The 15,503-nt window shown below is 43.6% G+C and overlaps 1 protein-coding gene across 1 annotated transcript; it reads right to left on the bottom strand.

The window, feature by feature from the left end:
- Positions 1-8,466: 8,466 nt before the first annotated feature.
- Positions 8,467-13,482, bottom strand: ISCA1 (iron-sulfur cluster assembly 1). Its single transcript, XM_002194894.7, has 4 exons — positions 13,278-13,482; positions 11,157-11,210; positions 9,498-9,603; positions 8,467-9,024 (listed from the first exon to the last, which is right to left on the bottom strand). Exons 1-4 carry the CDS (start codon positions 13,356-13,358, stop codon positions 8,876-8,878), a joined length of 390 nt encoding a protein of 129 aa, XP_002194930.1. The 5' UTR covers positions 13,359-13,482; the 3' UTR covers positions 8,467-8,875.
- Between the last annotated feature and the right edge of the window lie 2,021 nt (positions 13,483-15,503).

The following is a 15,503-nucleotide window of genomic DNA, read 5'->3' as shown; positions in this document are numbered from 1 at the left end:
GCGAGGCCGGCGCTGTGAGGGGAGCGGGTCCCGCTCATGGCGCGGCGGTGATAGAGGAGTTTTATTTTTTTCTCTTTTTAATGCGAATCGGTTTGTTTCGTGTTATTATGGCGCAGAGCTCTGCGCTAGCATCAAGCATCAGGAGACGGTTTCCCTGTCGAACGCTTCCAATGTCCAGTTGAAACAGATGGGAAAACTGAGGCGGAAGATAGGAAATGTCCATATTGTGAGCTAGCTTCTCTCTTTCAGCCATGCAGCAAGCTCTCTTGGTTTTGGTTCCCAACACATGATTTTGGTACATAGTTCAGCACTAACGCAGGAAAAAGAAATCAATATTGTACTGATGTTTTGAATTAGCTCAGCCAATGGTCAGCTGCATATTGGATTTCTTTGGAACACAGATTTGGATAGATTTTAACTAGGAAGAGATGATGAGATAGGAGGACGGAGGGGTATGACTTGGCAAATGAAATTTTCAGAATTCTCTGGTCAAAATCCAAAGGTTTTAAAAATTTATTTACAGATTTTCGAATTATTCCCACAGCAGGTGAAGATCTCAGCATGGCAAGCATAAACCTCTAAAATGAAATGCCTTCCCTCTGTTCCAGCTGTCTTATGCAGACTCCTTAAAAGTTTAATCCACAGGTCTTGTCTCCTGTGCAAAAAACCCCTCAGTTAACAACTTGGAGACCCTGAAGCCCATGGATCTACCACAAAGTGCAGATAATGTTTGTAAGCAGGGTAGGGGTGAAGAAAGTTTAGTTTCGTGTTGAGTGCGCCATGTCCGGGAGATGGAGGTGTTGGCAAGCACCGAGAGGCCGCAAATGAGGGGTGGGTGGCATCCTCTTGGCTGCTGGGGGTCCCAGCCTGGAGTAGTAGCTTGGCATCCCTGCCTAGGGTCTGCACCCAGCAGGACCCCTGGCTTCAAGGAAACTCCTGAGTGTTGCCTGGTGTCATCCCCAGCGGAGCTGCTGTGCCTCTGCAAGAACTAGTACCCACTTCTAAGTGAATGACCCAACTAGTGGGGTCTCTTTCTTAGGGTGGGTGGCGACCAGTTTCCTAAGATCTTGGTGCTTGTGACTTAGAACAGGAAAGCAGATTAAATCTTGAAATGCTGCGTGGGGCTGGAAATCTGGTTTCTAAACCTGATTTGAAGCAGCACCAATCTACTTGGGTGTTGTCTCTATGCCAACATGTGAAACAGGCTTGGGTGCAAAGAGCAGACGTGCTCTTTGTGAGCATGTCTACTAGTAAGGAGGCATGCAGTGCAATTTCTTTTCTGAATTAGTATTCCTTGAGCAGAAATATCAATCTGTTTCATAGATGTCTCTAGTTAATGGAATGGCCAAATACAATTGTCTGGCAATGGAACTGCACTTCAGTAATACAAACAAAAAGACACTAATTTACATTTGTGCCAATACCATGAATGTAAATTTGTTATTAGCTATTTATGCTAAAAGGCTGTAATAAAAATCATAAAGGTAGTTTTATTAACTACATATTGCTCCATGAAATCCATGCTAGAAAGTATGCTTTGCAATCAGTTGCAATCCGACAGTATGGCATTTGTTCCACCTAACATATTTATAAACAGATTACTCCCTCTTATTCTTTACTTTGCATTTTATAGGACAATTTGTTAATAGGACAATGCTTTTGCTATGGTTTTGTAATTAAATTACAATGTTGTCTTGTTCTTTATCCTATCATTCTCATACATATATCAGAAGGGGTACTTAAAGAAAAAATAGCATTTACAAGCAATTAAATGCAGAAATAGTAAGGATGAACTGTGTTTCAATTGTTGCTTTTAAATAGGGATGTGGCAAAGACTGACTATAGCAGAAAAATTGAGCAGCACCTGATCTGCCCTTTTGGTTTCAGTCTTCAGGCAGCTGTGGGAATATTTTCTAGGTTGCATGAGTCAGATTTTCCCTTATGTGGTTCTGTTATACCCATGCTGATGGAAGGAAGAGCCTGTGCCCTCCTTGATTTCTAGCACATCCATTCCAGTGTCATGCTGTGTCACCTTTGTGCAGCACTTTTGTACTGGGTCTCCAAGTCAGGCATGCAGGCAGCAATGGTAGGAGAAAGGGAAGAGGCAAGTCTGCTGGAATGAGGAGAAAATATGTTTGGAATGGCATGTTCTTTGTAGAGAAGTCCAGAGGTACACCATGGGATACCATGCCTGCCTCCCTCTGCATGTTGCATAAACATGTGTGTAAGTGACAAAGAAGATTAAAACATTGCATGAGGTTGCTCGTCCCAGACATGTCAGTTCATGATGTCACTGAGGCTAGACTTAGACAAAGCTTTTATCTGCCAATAGAGCCAGAGACAGCAGCACTGACCTCCTGCTCTGGCTCCCGTGGCCAGCAGGGTGTCACAAAACCAGTTTCTCAAAACCCAGTGCATGAGGACGATCTAGCTTGGCTCAGGTTGGTCCCAAAATCTAGTTTGTACCCATTCCAGCTAGGTGGCCTGGTGCAGCTGATGGGTTTGTGTGAAAACCTTCCCTGTGGCAGGACAATGTGCCTGTGTGTGATTCCTGCTTCCTGCCCGTCACTGTATCATGAGGCCCTGGGGTCCTGTGACCACCTGGCTTGCCACAGGGTCAGGTTCTCCAAGAGCCGGATAGCAGATAAGGAAGAGGCTTCCCCTGGAGGTGGGTGTCTCTCAAGCAGCTTTAGTCTCGAGGGTTCAGATGAGGGCGAGTGAGGTGAGGAGCAAAGGAGCACAACCACTAAGGAGGGCAGCTAGCTCTGAGAGCCCCAGACAAGGGGCGGGGTAGGGAATATAACCGTGGCTGGGTAGGACACAACCAATGAGGGAAGGGTCTGGGGCGGAGCAGAGGGTGAGTGACAGGGTAACAACCAATGGGGACAAGGAGAAGGAGTGGTGTCAGGGAAAGAACCAATGGGGATACAAAGAAGGCAGAACTTTCTAGAACTGGGGGAAGGATTACACAATGACTGACAGGGATGAGGGGAAGGGACAACAAAAGATTGACAACAGGGGAGGCGGTAAGTTATCCATCTGTTGTCTCCCAGGGCAAGGCAGGGGGGCCATCTTCCAAACCCCCTGTATCAGTATCAGGCACTTGAAACTGAGGTTCTGCTATTTCTCTCCCAGGAGGAGCTGCATTTAAATGTCAGTTCCGTGGCATGCGAGAAGATCCAGGATGTTTTGGAACTGTGGAACTATTTTGAGCAAACAAAAGGTGCTGCAGTGTGGTTTAAGGTTATCAGATGAACCTGTCTTAGCCACCTGCCCCTTTCAGAGCTAGTGCTTCAGGCATGCTGACCACACTTCCTGATTTGGCTTCACCACCATGCAGATGCTGTTTCAGCCAGGCATTTTAGTTCCTCGCTTACGTCTCTGACTGATGCTCCTTTGGGGAAGGTGGGATGAGAGAGGTGATGGTTCACGCTTTTCCTTTTCCAGAAATTAAGGGTTTTATTTCAGATAAAACCACAATATCCCTAATACCAACTGTAAATTTGGAGGTTGGTTTCTTATTTCTGTAAAGAATGTATTCTGATGGATGAAAATATCTTCTGTTTAATGAATTCATATATCCAGTGGTATTTCAATCTTTCACATTGGAATTAGAAGTTCACATTAAATTATGTTCTTAAATTATAGTGTCATTTTACTCAGCTGTGTCTGATCTCAAATAGGATGATGTTAGTGAAGGGGAACTAGCTAGATTGGAAAAGAGGGAAGTAAACATGTGTTTTGTGCAAAGAGATTTATAAAGTTGTGATAAATAATAGATAGCAACCAACTCTGTGTGTAAGAATATTTTTACCTCCGTAGATTGGCATTCTCCATGTGAGGATGTATAGGAGACTCTGAGCATATATGTTCAATGACACAAAATAGTCTGGTGCTCCTTTCATTCTGGTAAGGAAGGTCAGTAGATTATTTTTATGCTGAGTTGATATCAGAAGCTCTTCAGCTGTCTGCATTCAATGACCCTGCTGTAGGTTGCTCTTAGAGGGTTTGTGTTGATAGTAGGGAAGGGAGTGCCAAGCTCTTCTCTGACCACTTGTTTAGGAGTCAGCACTAGTGGCTCTGGCTGCAGGGTAGCGTGTGAAAAACAATTTAATAATTGACCTGTTGTCCTTGTTTTTCATTCTCAAGACTACTGACATAGAAATCATAACATCTGTTTTTTCAAAAACTTATAATTAATAGAATATTTTTACATATTGTGTTAAAAACAACAGACATGGTAGGTCAAAGAATGAATAATATGCTGTCTCTTTTTAATGAGTGTTCTTTAAAGAAGGAGAGATCAGATTCTGCTAGGGAGGATCATGCAGCATTCAGAAAACTTTGTGTATCAACTGCAATAGGCTGAGACTGCAATCTTTTGAATGACTTTTCAAGTTCACATAAAAGTTATGTGGCTATTGAGATGAAAAGCGCTCATCTGGCTTTTTTCTACCACAGCCTTTTCCCATTACTAAAAATGAGGATTGTGATGAATCATGTCTTCAGATGAACATCAAACACAAGTCCATAGTCTTCAGTGAGCATTAAATATAGATGTGAATATAAATAGAGAAGAGGAGGTTATTATGTAGGAAGAAGGAGGATAATAGATAGGCACAAGTCAGATATTTAACATGTGCTTTCTATTCTGTTGATATCCTACATTCTTTTATCTGGGGAGAAGAGGGCAGTGGGTTAGCATGACCCTGTTGTAGACTATAGGCTTTTGGCAGAAGATTAGGATGAATAGTTACTATTATCTATGAAGCAATTGTGATTCTGCTCTATCTCTGAAATAGCAGAATGGATATTTCATCCTGTTTTGTACTTGCATGTCTTCATCCAGCAGTATTTTATGTCATGGCAACAGAGAAATCCCAAGGTTTAAACTTTCCTTATTCGTCAAAGGGCCTGGTTGCAGAGAGCCTGCAACTGAACCTGGTCTTAACCACCCTCATCTCTGCTCAAGACCTCCAATCTCTCTCTTCCTTCCAATCCCAGTGCAAGCAGCTACAAGCAGTGCTCTGCTTTTCCTCATTTGACACACAGTGTAAGCAGGTCATGTCTCTGATGCAGATTTGTTTATCATATCTGCTTAGTTACACTGCAGCTTTTGGTTTGCAGGGGAACTCCTGGCTGTGTCTTATTTGAAGACTCTGTTGCTAAAGGCCTCAGTAGTCAGTTCATGTATTCAAGACTAGTACCACAACGAAGTTCAGTGATTTCTCTGTCTCTGTTACATCCAAAAAAATCTGGATATAAATGCTGAGATCCCTGCCTTGGCTGCGCCCCCCAGCTCTCTGGCTTGTTGCAGACTACAGAGTGAAAATGGGATAGTCTATTGATCCTCTATATCAGTTTTAGGGTAGAACCTGAGAAATGTGTTACAATAGGTAAATGAAGAGTTGCATTGTGCCAGGCTAAGATCAAACTTATCACCAGCTTAGCTTCCTCTTGGTAAGATGGAAGGTAAGGAAGTAAAGAGGCTTTTACCCAATAGAAACACATTTGTACCTTTTGATGATGGAGCTGGGACATGTTTTCTGGTGACTTTGTGGAATTCCTAGAATACAAAGTTTTAATGAATTGGTTCATCTAGTTAGTCAAAGTTAGAAACTTAATACTGAGATATAATCAAGCAGCCTTCCATGATTAAAAGTACTTTGTAACTCTAGGTGGACAGGAAACATTTTCAAAAATAATTTAACACTTTGGAAGGAGAATCAAGTATCATAATTCAAACACAGCCCCTTTAATTAAGTCTTCCAAAGATAAAAACAGTTCTCTAGAAACTCTGTGAAGATTGTTCTAGCAGAAAAAAGTCATACTGATGTTGCGGTGCTTGTTGTCTGGAGGAAAAGGGATCTTGAGCTCTTACAGGTTCCAATAAATATTCTGAAGTTTGAGAGATCCAGGTACTATGAGAGATAAACAAATTGCTCTGATGAGGACTTTCTCTGGAAGGATTTTCTAAGGCTTACCAGCACCTGCTTCAGAATAACAGAGCCTGGTGTTTGGAGTACTCTCATCATCCCCAGTAGCACAGTTGGGGAGTCAGTTTGACATCCCTAACACAAGCCTTGCTCTTTCTCATATTTTCTTACTTGGCTTTATTTATTGATATATTTCTTCATAATTTATCTCTCTCTCTTTTTTTTTTTTTTTTTTTTTTTTAAACTCTCCCAAATGTCACCAAGAGTGATTGTCTGCAGGGGAAAAAAGGGGAAAAGTGTATGTATCTAGGTTGCCGTGTCCTTGCCCCAGACCACTGTCCCAGATATCCTCAGCCCCGGCTAGCTCTCCTGTGGGGCAAGTAGGGCAGGTGGAAGCACTCCCTGCTGGACCCAGATGGGCTTTGGAGAGTGCTTTGTGGGTCCTAAGGCCGCAGCGGATCCCAATGGCAAATAGGAGAGGCACTTGTTGGGGGCAAGAGTCCGATGTTTATTGAGACCCTGAGGGTCCAACAGCATGCGAAGGAAGCCAGCCAACAAGAGCACTTGAGGGGTGTTGGCAACATGTTATATAGGGGGAGGGAGGGGAACTGATCAGCCAATGGGGAGACATTAGGGAGTGGCTCTTGTGGAGATAGAAATACAAGGGAACCAGTGAGGGATAGACAAGGGAGGGGCCCCAGGCCCTCATCCAATCACTTGGCGCCCTGGATGGAAGTTTCTAGAGGTAGGGGAATGGACACCGAGTGACAGACAAGGCACCTGGGAAACCCCGAGGAACACTGAGAGCCTGCGCTCTGTGATCTGCAGCAGCCATCCCCAGTGCTGGAGGGCAATTCCCAGCGCCCAGACCTGGGCAGCCACTCCCAGGAGAGACCTTCTGGATTTGTTCATCTCTTCAGTGTGGTGAAAGGGTTTTCTTGTCATCTGGTGTTGTTAATTTGGCTTTGGTGCTGGGGAGTGTTTTGTTTGTTAAATAAACAGGTTCTTTTCCACTTCTCTCCAAGAAAATTCTTCCCAAACCAGGTGGGTGGGGAGGGGCCATGGGGGTTCTGTTTTCTGGAGGCTCCTTCCAGAGGTTTTTCTCCCAAATTTGTCCTAAACTAGGACAGATACATTGAACTTTCAGATGAAATAAAGATTATCATATTTAGTGAAATAAAGAATATCATATCAAAGAAAATCATATCAGATTCATATGAAATATTTAGTGAAATAAAGAATATCATATCAGATTATGTAAACAGAGAATGAGGAAGGGGAAATGAGCACATTTTAACTTTGTAAAAGAAGTGAAATACCTCAAACACTGTGTGGAATAGCACTCAATGGAATCAGTTGAAGAATGATTTTTGCAGTGTAGCCTTAGCCTAAATACACTCTCCCTACTGCAGCAATCTGAATTGGCTGGCCCCTGATTCTTCAAAGAAGATGAAATATTGTTCTCTCACCAATTTCACGTTTATTAAAAGATTTCATCTTCTCCTGCACTATGTTTGCATTGCAACACAAATCGTCAACTTGCTTTGACCCTGACACCATTTTATAGGATTAATAACAATACATCTATGTCCTGAAATAGTTTCTGCAGATTACAACAATCAATTCAGGGAGCCTTAAACCATTAATGTCATTGGCAATGATCCAGCATCCTGGGAATCCATCTAAATCAGCCGTTATTACTGAAAATGCTCCTTAAGAGCCTTAAGATAAAGGTAGTATTTGGGAGCATAAATGGCAGTTCCATTTTTATCAGCCACTAAGGGATAATTTTCATGGCAATGTTTTTTGTATCTGTTTAGAACAAGACAAAGCCAGAACAAATCCTTCTTTTGCCTCATGCAGCTGTTTCGGTTATTGTTACAGAAGCCAATATATAACAGATTGCTTTGCTTATTGAAACATGTTTGTTATGTAAAGGAGTCTCAGGATTATTTGAAGGAAAAGGAAAGAGCTGCTGTCACAAAATTCTATTACTGAGAGTAATGAAAAAGAGTTCAAACTCTAACAAGGTTAGTAGCATGCATGATTACAGAAAAAAAAAAATAATGAGAAATCTGGGATTTTTCTCTCAATAAGTTTTCATAGATTTTTGTGTTAACACAGCACATCCTGTGAACATGGGGAATAAGAATATGGAAGCAGTTTTATCACCTTTTCAAACTGAAGCAAGATAAAACTCTGAAATGTGAAAAACAAAGCCTGCGTATCCCTTTTTAGCCCTCCAGTACCCAGATAATTCATGCTTTGAAAATGACCAAGTACAGCAGGGACTATGCCTTCAACAAAGAAAGGAAAACAATTAAAATTAGGCTAGCCCTCTTCCAAGCATTTCTACAACAGATGCTACCACTATATTAATACATGAACAACATTTTTATTTCCCTGAATTTAAGGGAAAATAAATGACCAGAAAATGCACTTGTAAAAAGATGAAAGCATCGGAAAAGTACAAAGTAAGCAAGGACTGTGTGCTTGTATATATAAATCTTTATAAATACTCACACAGAAATGGTTACCATTTTTTGTTTATTTGCTTGTTTGTTTTCCCCAAATCAAAGCAGAACACTATACATTCTTTCAAATGGGTTTTGAATGGGGAAGTATGAGTAGGATGACAAAGAACATGACAGAGGAGAAGAACAGTGAAATTTTATTTGTTTGGCAAGTGAAAGTAGAGATGTTACTGCAGCACTTACTGTTCTTACCTTTTAGATCCCAACTCATCACAAATTACAGCATAACTACATCAGCAGTGGAATTTAACACACATCTTATATTTTCAAATATGTAACTTTATTTTTCTTAATAGTATCCCCACTTTACGCAGCCTACAAACCTGAAGAAAATTCATTTGCTTCTGAAAGTCATAATAGTAAGTGTTTTGGGCTGCTCAAAGTCAAAGAAGTAATCTTCACATTTCAGATGTTAAAGCTTTCTCCACAGCCACACGTTCCTTTGATGTTTGGATTATTGAAGACAAATTCACTGGACAGTTTGTCTTCTACATAGTCCATTTCAGTTCCTAGAAGTGTCAGCTGTGCCTTCTTTTCAATAAACACTCTAACCCCTTGAAAAGAACAGAAGTCAGAAATTACACAGAGCAAAACCATCATTCACTTTGAAATTCTCTTTTGACCAGTAATAAAAGAAGTGGAAGCTAAGTAAAAGGACTACCAGTACAACTTGTTTTCCCTGGCCTAATCTGGAACACTTCAATCACTGTTTTCATTCTACCAATGCAAGTCTGGCAGAAGTGTGGAACTGTTACTTATGTGTGCACATGAATGTCTGTTTTTTTGACAGGGGACAAAAAAATGATGCTGATGGAAATAAATGGTAGAACATGTCAACAAATCTCAGCTTGAGTACACAATTCCCATGCATAGCAGACAGTAACCCACTTCATATCCTTCTTAAGGTCTGTAAATCCAACAAGATACACAAAACTTTAACAACTTTGACATTAGATTTCTTCTCTCAAAATGATGAGGTTTCATTCCCCCCACCACAGAAGCTTGTGCTGCTGCACCAGAAACTCACCATCCTGAACTACTTCTTCATCAGAGTCTCCTTTCGATTTTGTATACTCTAACGTGTAGGAAAGTCCATTGCATCCCCTTGTACGAACACCTACTTTCACACCTACCTAAAGAAAAAGAAACAACAAAAACACCACCAGATGCACAACTTCCTTTTTAAAATCTATTCAGAACATCAAGTTAAAAAGTATGCAAAACAATGAAGTGCTGACATATATTCTTCTCCACTGCCTAAATGTAAAAGTGAATTACTGTAACAGATAAGAGATAACTTTTTCTTTTTTGTTTTATAAATTTGACTGCTAAGGTAAAAAAAACCCCATCTGATCCTTGCTGGAGTGGATCATGCCCTACAGTATGTTAAATTTTTGAAGTAATTAAGTAACTATGGGCACTCCTATAGGAACCAGGTCTCAAAAAGACAGTCAAATTTCAAAGACAGGTATTTTGTGACTTCAAATTACAGTTTACTCAGATGCTAATTCAGCTAGTATGACAGTAACATAATTATGAAGCTGTGAGGCCAAAATAAAGGCAGGCAGTAGATTATCACAGAACTCTTGTAATGACACCGTCCGAAAACTTACTTTAAACCAAAGTTCTGAAAAACGTACTTTGATTTTTATTACCTCTATTGCCAAGAAGCAAACACCTCCCTAAATCAGGTGTATGTATGTGTGTACTCTTTTAACTGGCATTAAAAGCCAACTTAGTCAATGTTTGTAACATTCACAGCATTCAGCAAGTCTGACAAGAAGAGCATCCGTGTAAGGAAAAATAGAGAAGTTTTAACAAAGTAGAAAACTATTTGTGGGTAAGAGTCTTTAAAGAAGTAACTGTATCACCTTCTACACACCAGTGCTTCATAACTGAAGAGCCAAATTTTATTGTCTATGTCCATATGTTGATATAAAATTGTACCAAAATCTAATACTTCTCATCAAATCAGCTCAAGACAAACTGCATCTGATCCTTTCAGACTAGATACCTTTCTCTACAGGAACTGTTACAAATAATGGGTTGGAAAATGCAAATACCATTTAAAGCCAGGAAACGACTGACCATATAAAGTGTAGGCCCAAGGCTTCCTTAGGATGGTTTAAAACATTTGAACAAATAAGTCTAGTTAGTTGCAGACAAGCAGGAAGCAAAAGAAACAATTATTGGGTGAAACACTGGTTACTTAAAAAAACACATTGTCTGGCACTTCTCCTAAGAATTAGATGTTCTCCAATGCATATGATTATAAATTTATTATTGCATACTACACAATGAGAATTCCTACAAGAACTTAAATAATAACAGCTGAAGAGCCCTCTCCCTATTAGAAGTCATTACTATGCAATACTAAAGGGTTTCATTAAACTGTAGCTCAAAAATATCTCAACCTCAAAATTTTTCCAACTTCATTAATCTCAACAGTAACTGTACAGTGAATTTTCATTACAGTCAGTTGTTTCCTGCATTTCACTTTATAATAAAACAAAGCTGGATATACAAATAAGCTTATGCATTCCCCACAAAAAAAAAAAAAAATCACCATCTCTAACAAACACCTCAGTGTTCAGTTCGAACTTCTGAGTTAGCCAGAAATGCTTTGTAATCATGAGCTATGCCAATACCTTAGCATACCCTAAAGACTGACCCTGTCTACACTTACATGGTCAGGTTTATCTTTCAGAAGCTCTTTTATCTTCTGGACAGCAGAAGGGGTCTGAAAGACAAAAGAATATATAAAATTTTGATTTTTTTTTGTTTGTTTGAATATTTGCAATGCATGTATTAAAGTTAATGCCTGTAAGATACACACTGCTATAAAACAGATGTCCCCTCAGCCTAATTGACACAGAGCACACCACCTTTTCACTCCTCTCCTCACCCGCACTGCCAGCAAACAGATACGTCAAAAATTCAATCCTCAGCCCTTAACAGTGGGGGTTTTGGCTGTTAGAATATCAGAATGGCTTGGGATGGAATAGAACCTTAAAGATAATCTAGTTCCAACACCCCTGCCATAGCAGGGGCAGTAGGCCAGGTTGATCAAGGCCTGGCAGTAGGCCAGGTTGATCAAGGCCAAGGCCAGGTTGGTTCAAGCCCAGTTTGAACTATCCAGAACTTCCCTGGGCAACCCATTCCAGTGTCACACGTCCCTCATAGTAACTAATTGCTTCCTAACACCTCATTTAAATCTCCTTCTTGTCTTATCACTACAGTTCCTGATGAAGAGTCCCTCTCCAGCTTCCCTGGAGGCCTCCTGCAGATACTGAAAGGTTGCCATGAGGTCTCTCAACAACCTTCTTTTCTTCAAGTTGGACAGCCTCAGCCTTCTCAACCTGTCTTCTCAAGGGAGGTGGCTGCAGTCCTCTAACCAACTTTGTGGCTTCCTGCATGCCCTTCTGATGTTGGAGGCCCCAGAGCTGTTGCAGGGTTTCAGGTGGGCTCAGCAGAGCAGAGCAGAGGGGCAGAATCCCCTCCCTGGCCCTGCTGCCCACCCTGCTCTGGATGCAGCCCAGGACATGTGTGGCTTTCTGGACTACAACTGCTCATTGCTGTGTCATGTCCAGCTGCTCATCAACCATCACACCCAAGTCCTTCTTGATACAGCTGCTCTCAGTCCATTCTCCACCTAACTTGTGCCTGGGATTGCCCTGATCCAGGTGCAGGACCTTGGATTTCACTTTGTTGAACTTTATTAAGTTTGTATCAGCCCACCTCTCAAGCCTGTCAAGATCCCTGTTGTTTCTTCGCAGCTTTTTCCTCCAAAATCACTACCATAATTGAATCAAGTAGCTCTGTTCTTGTAAACATGTTGTCACATACCCATTACAGACAAAAATCAGTTAGCTATAGAGGGCATATAGCCTACTTCTCTCTCCCCATTAACCTTAAAGGAACCTGTGACTTAACAGCAGATAAAATTCAGCATTCATGCAGATCTAGTTGATGCAGAAATGCAATAACAAAATGCAAACGTCAAAATTTCCATTAAATTCCCACAAGTTTCTAAGACACTGAGAAAAGCGTTAGTAATGCGAAGTTCTTACTATGAGCTAAATTTAACAAAGTAAACGTCAAGTAGACCTGCAGTAGAAAATCCTTTCTAATTACCTCTACCACTCTTGCTGTGGGGCTGTGTGTCTCTAGACCCACTGCTGAGCAGGAATCACCTGCTCTGACAAACGACTGAGCTGTGTGCATTCCATCTGCTCCTGCTCCTGCGGGAAACTAACTGTGCTTTGCTCTGCAGCGCTCTCAGGTCAGAGGCTGGAAAAGACTGAGATCACCGAGTCCGACCTACGACCCAACACCGTGTTTTCAATTCGGCCTCTCCAGCACGGCCGCTAGAATGCGCGCATTTTATTATTAACAACAGGATGTAAAGCCTTCCTGGAAAGAACCTACGCCTCAGCCTCGGTAGGTTACGCATTACCGTCTTCCAAAACATTTTAATCAAATCCTGTTTTTGGGGTGTTTACGCGACAGGGCCCCGCGCTCGCAGGGGCCGCAGCGGCGCTGCCCCGGCTCTCCGCGGGGCCTCCTCCCGGCGGGGAGCAGGAGCCGCCGCTGTCCCACCGGGCAGGGGCAGCAGAGCCCCTCGCACCCGCCCACCGCAGCCGCCCCGCCGGGGTCACCGACGCCGCCCGCTCCCGGCCCAGCCCCGTCCTTGTGCCCGCCCCGCTGTGGCCGGGGGCCGCCCCGCTGCCCGTGGCGCAGCTCACGCGGAGCCGCGGTCCCGGGCCCGCCCGCCGCCCGCCGCCCGCCGCCCGCCCGCGGCACTGACCAGCGTGAGGGCGGCGCGGGTCGCCTGGATCCTGCGCTTGCTGACGGCGCGCACCGTGGCGCGCACCACGGACGAGGCCATGGCTCGGCGCCCTCGGCCGCGGGCAGCGCCGCCCGCACGCTGTGACGCCACCGCGCACGGGCCGCGGGCGGGACGGGCGGCGGCGGCTCCACCCCCGGAGGGCGCCGCTCCCGCTGCCGGTGCCAGTCCTGGTCCTGGTCCTGGTCCTGGACCTGGTCCTGGTCCTGGTCCTGGTCCCGGCGGCGCTGCGGCTCCGGCAGGGCGGGGCGCCGCCGGCAGCGGGGCTGCGCGCCCAGATAAGCGGCGGAGCCAGCAGCACGCCCTGCCCTTCAGCTGCCCTGGGGAGGCCGCGGCACAGCAGCGCCCAGCTGTCACGTCAAAGGGGAGGGTTTTGCTGCAGCCATTTAATGACTGGTTAGCCTGTCAGCGCCGGGGAAGGGTCACGAAATAACAATCTTTGTTAATTTAGCGTGTAAGGGGGTTAGAATTGAGCTTAAATATCATCAGGGCAGGGTCACCTCTCACTAGATTAGGTTGGTCCAAGCCTTATCCAGAACTTCGCTAGGCAACCCATTACAGTGCCTCACCTGCCTCACAGTATTGAATTTCTTCCTAATACCTAATTTAAACCTCCCCCTCGTTTTATCAGTACAGTTCCCGATGAAGAGTCGCCAGCTCCCCTGTATGCCCCCTGCAGATACGGTAAGGTTGCCATGAGGTCTCCAGATAACTTTCTTGTCTTCAAGCTGTGCAGTCCCAACCTTCTGGTCCTGTCTTCATAAGGGAGGTGGCTGCAGTCCTTTTATCAACTTAATGCAGGGGAGGCCACACACTTGGACAGTTCCGTATCATTCTTAAGTTGGAAGCCCCAGAGCTGGATGCAGTGTTTCAGGTGGTGTCTCACAAGAGGCAGGGGGGCAGAATCCCATCCCTGGTCTTGCTACTTTGGATCGAGCCTAGAATTCTGAACATATTAATGTTCAAGGACTGGTGATAGTAGCTGACTGCAAAAACATATTAAAAGCAATACATTAATTCAAAGAAATGTACTAAAAAGCTCTAATCCCTTAGAAAAGTGAGATTGAGACAGTAATTTACCATTCACAGAACACTGTTCTTACCCCATTATTGTCCCCACAGGGGCAAAGACAGGTTGAGCATAGCAACAGATTCCAGAAGTTAGAATGGAGTCTTTCCTAACTTCTCACCTTTCTGAATTCACATTTGTACTATTTACTTATGTTTAGATGGAGCTTGAGTGGCTGCAGTCATATATCTTACCCTGTGAGGGGTGGTTGTATGCTGGGGGTGGATATTTCACAATGAATAATGTGTAAGCCAAAGGAGTGATTCCACCACAGCTGCTAATTCAACAACAGGACATCTTCCTTTATCTCCTTTCATTTTCAGCTACTCTGCAGCTTGTCAGCCAGAAAGGACAACTAAGCTCAAGCCTCTGACAGAGCCTGGCTAGTGTACTCTACCCACCTTTAGCCCGTATAGTGAGTGGGAAGTCAGGTATGCTGGCCACATTCCATTCAGGGAGTAGAGCAATCCTATTTTCCTCTACAATTTCCATACCGTTATCTTTTTACCCCCTAAAATTTTCCCACACCAGAGAACAACGGAGGCCCATGAGTGCATAGTTTCCCACCTACAAAATACAGGCACCGAATGTGAATATTTATTGACCGTCACACTGGCAAGCATTTTAAAATAACAATGTGTATGGCTATTCAATAGGAAGCTTTGGCTCAGCAGGCAAAACCCATGTGCAGAGCGATCCATTTTGGACAAATCCCTGAGTGAAGTGCAGAGGACCTGGAACCAGTGACTGCTATGATCCATCACAGACAGCACATTGTGTCTGCCCTCCTGCTGACCAGGATCCCACCCTTTCCTCCCAGTTCATGCTGGTCTGGGGCCAAGTGAGAGGATGACCATCAGTGGTCAGGGCCCAGCGGTCCTTGATCCCTGCCTGGTGCAGAGGCGTGGTGGGAGGAGAGTGTGAAAGCTGCTGGATGAACTGAGCTGCCACTCCCCTACTCCTGGTGGCTGCAGCGACTTGACTCCTAAGAAAACCCAATACCCCTGGTACAGGGAGACTCATGCCATTACTGTAAGTTGAATAATGGCTATGCCAGAAGGTAAACAAGTATACTCATTTTTCATTTCCACATTACAGCATTCTTAAACATGCTAGAT

This window comes from Taeniopygia guttata, chromosome Z (genome assembly GCF_048771995.1).
Source record: "Taeniopygia guttata chromosome Z, bTaeGut7.mat, whole genome shotgun sequence".
Lineage (NCBI taxonomy): Eukaryota > Metazoa > Chordata > Aves > Passeriformes > Estrildidae > Taeniopygia > Taeniopygia guttata.
This window is presented reverse-complemented; position numbering and strand designations above follow the sequence as displayed.

What these genes read in the sequence shown, in the direction of transcription:
- ISCA1 (XM_002194894.7), bottom strand. Translation starts at nt 13,358, where the DNA reads ATGGCCTCGTCCGTGGTGCGCGCCACGGTGCGCGCCGTCAGCAAGCGC. An exon ending in CCCGCGCCGCCCTCACGCTG is followed by an intron (nt 11,211 to 13,277) that starts GTCAGTGCCGCG and finishes TTTGTCTTTCAG; the next exon opens with ACCCCTTCTGCTGTCCAGAA. An exon ending in TGAAAGATAAACCTGACCAT is followed by an intron (nt 9,604 to 11,156) that starts GTAAGTGTAGAC and finishes CTTTTTCTTTAG; the next exon opens with GTAGGTGTGAAAGTAGGTGT.